This window comes from Olea europaea, chromosome 11, assembly GCF_002742605.1.
Source record: "Olea europaea var. sylvestris chromosome 11, O_europaea_v1, whole genome shotgun sequence".
NCBI classification, from domain to species: Eukaryota; Viridiplantae; Streptophyta; class Magnoliopsida; order Lamiales; family Oleaceae; genus Olea; species Olea europaea.
In genome coordinates this window covers 19,865,651-19,867,280 of record NC_036247.1, presented here as the reverse complement: position 1 = coordinate 19,867,280, position 1,630 = coordinate 19,865,651, and the positions used below count along the sequence as shown (strand labels likewise).

Sequence of the window (1,630 nt, the reverse complement as noted above, 5' to 3'; positions counted from 1 at the left end):
CATATAACAAAATCGTAGCCGTTTCACTCCCGTGGACATAGGCCTATGTCGACCCATGTTAATATTGTGTTGTCTTTCTTTCTTTCTTTCTTGATTCCATATTGTTCATCACTATTGTCGCACAAAACACAATGCTGATTTTTACTACAAGTTACAAAATGTAATAGATTAGTAATAGTACCATTACTATGCAGATGGATTTCTCTCCTAGCTGTGTTCTGCATCTCTTTTTCAGTTCATTGAATGCCTGCACAATCGAAGAATTATGATCATTGCACATTGACCAATTCAAATTAATGGTATTTGTCCTTACCTGTTCTGTAAATTTCCTTTTGTAGTTGTCGGCATATCTGCATTGTTAGGTTTAGAGTGGTAATCATCAATCATTTCTCCTTTTATGGATAAACTACTCACATTACAGATAAAATTTTAGATTCTTCTTCTGTTTTAATATTGTTTATTTAGCATTATATAAGAAATTTTACTAAACATGGTAACACGAAGTTTTTTAGTCATTGGAAATCACGAGAACGAGTACTAAGATGCATACATACTTGTCATTTTCCCGATCCTCCCAATGAGTCTCTGCTCGTAGCCATGCTGCTGTCTACACAAAGCTACCACTGGATTAATGAATGAGTGGAACTGAAAAAAGCCATATGAAACTAATGGCCTGAAGGAATTTATCCAGGAAAATGCATCTAACCCAAAATTCCTCATCAAGTAGAGCTTCACGTGTGACAAACTGCCCAATCTTGACTCTGTTTTCATGAATTGCAAGTTCACCTATTGGCTGCAGTTTGTCAAATTTGGGGCTTGTATGCCTAAATGTTTGAACATGAGGAGTCGAAAGTCTCTGAATTTCTTCTGATAATTCTTTTTTCGTCCTTGAAGGGATAGAGTTGGCATTCTTCCTGCCAGTTCAAAGAAAAGTTAGCTCATTCTTCATTCAGCTAGCTTTAATAGAACTCCAACTTATTCTTTAGACACTCATAAACCACAGAAAGTCCGAATTGAGTACGATTAACATAATTTTCTGGAATTAGTTCGCTAGAATAATACAGGGTTCGCTCCCATACTAGAATGCACCTCACTTTAGGTTTAATTGTAGAGAGATGGAATTTCCACTAATATTATGCAGCTCAATTAGAAAAATTGAAGTAATCCTTTAGTCAGATCCTTTACAAGATCAATCTGGATCAACATGAAATGAATTCAATGGACTTACATTGTCGAAGGGGAAGGATTTCTGTGAAAATTACTATAAACTCGATATCCATAGCTATAGCTTGATGTTCTTAAGAAAATCGACATTTGAAAATTCAATGATCCCAGTATTGGTGGTTTGGCTTTTACAAAAATGAAGAGCTAAGAAATTTGCAGAATTTCTCACACCTTTGCTTCTTGCAACAATCGAAAGTGTCCAAAAAAAGATATGGCAAATGATGCTAAAAATGTTATCCTAACAGCTGTATGATAGATTGAACTCAAGATGAAATATTGTGGACCACACAATTAAGTGTTGTGTGTCTCAAGTATTTATAGCTACATCAGCATGTTTGTGGAGTTTAAAGAAAGAAAACATGTGGATATTGGTTGTCATTAGGATGAGACCACGTGGTCTTGTTGG

At 35.3% G+C, this 1,630-nt stretch overlaps 1 protein-coding gene across 2 annotated transcripts; it reads right to left on the bottom strand.

Annotated features, from left to right (window-relative positions):
• Positions 1-6: 6 nt before the first annotated feature.
• LOC111403709 lies at positions 7-1,539 on the bottom strand. 2 transcript variants are annotated; one of them, XM_023032308.1, is made up of 5 exons: positions 1,229-1,538; positions 707-914; positions 555-607; positions 314-350; positions 7-247 (listed from the first exon to the last, which is right to left on the bottom strand). In XM_023032308.1, the coding sequence occupies exons 1-5, from the start codon at positions 1,312-1,314 to the stop codon at positions 152-154; spliced, it is 480 nt and encodes a 159-aa protein (XP_022888076.1). In that variant the 5' UTR covers positions 1,315-1,538; the 3' UTR covers positions 7-151. The 2 variants fall into 2 exon arrangements, with proteins under 2 accessions (XP_022888076.1, XP_022888075.1); XM_023032307.1 differs by having other exon boundaries at positions 7-350; positions 1,229-1,539.
• Positions 1,540-1,630: the final 91 nt, after the last annotated feature.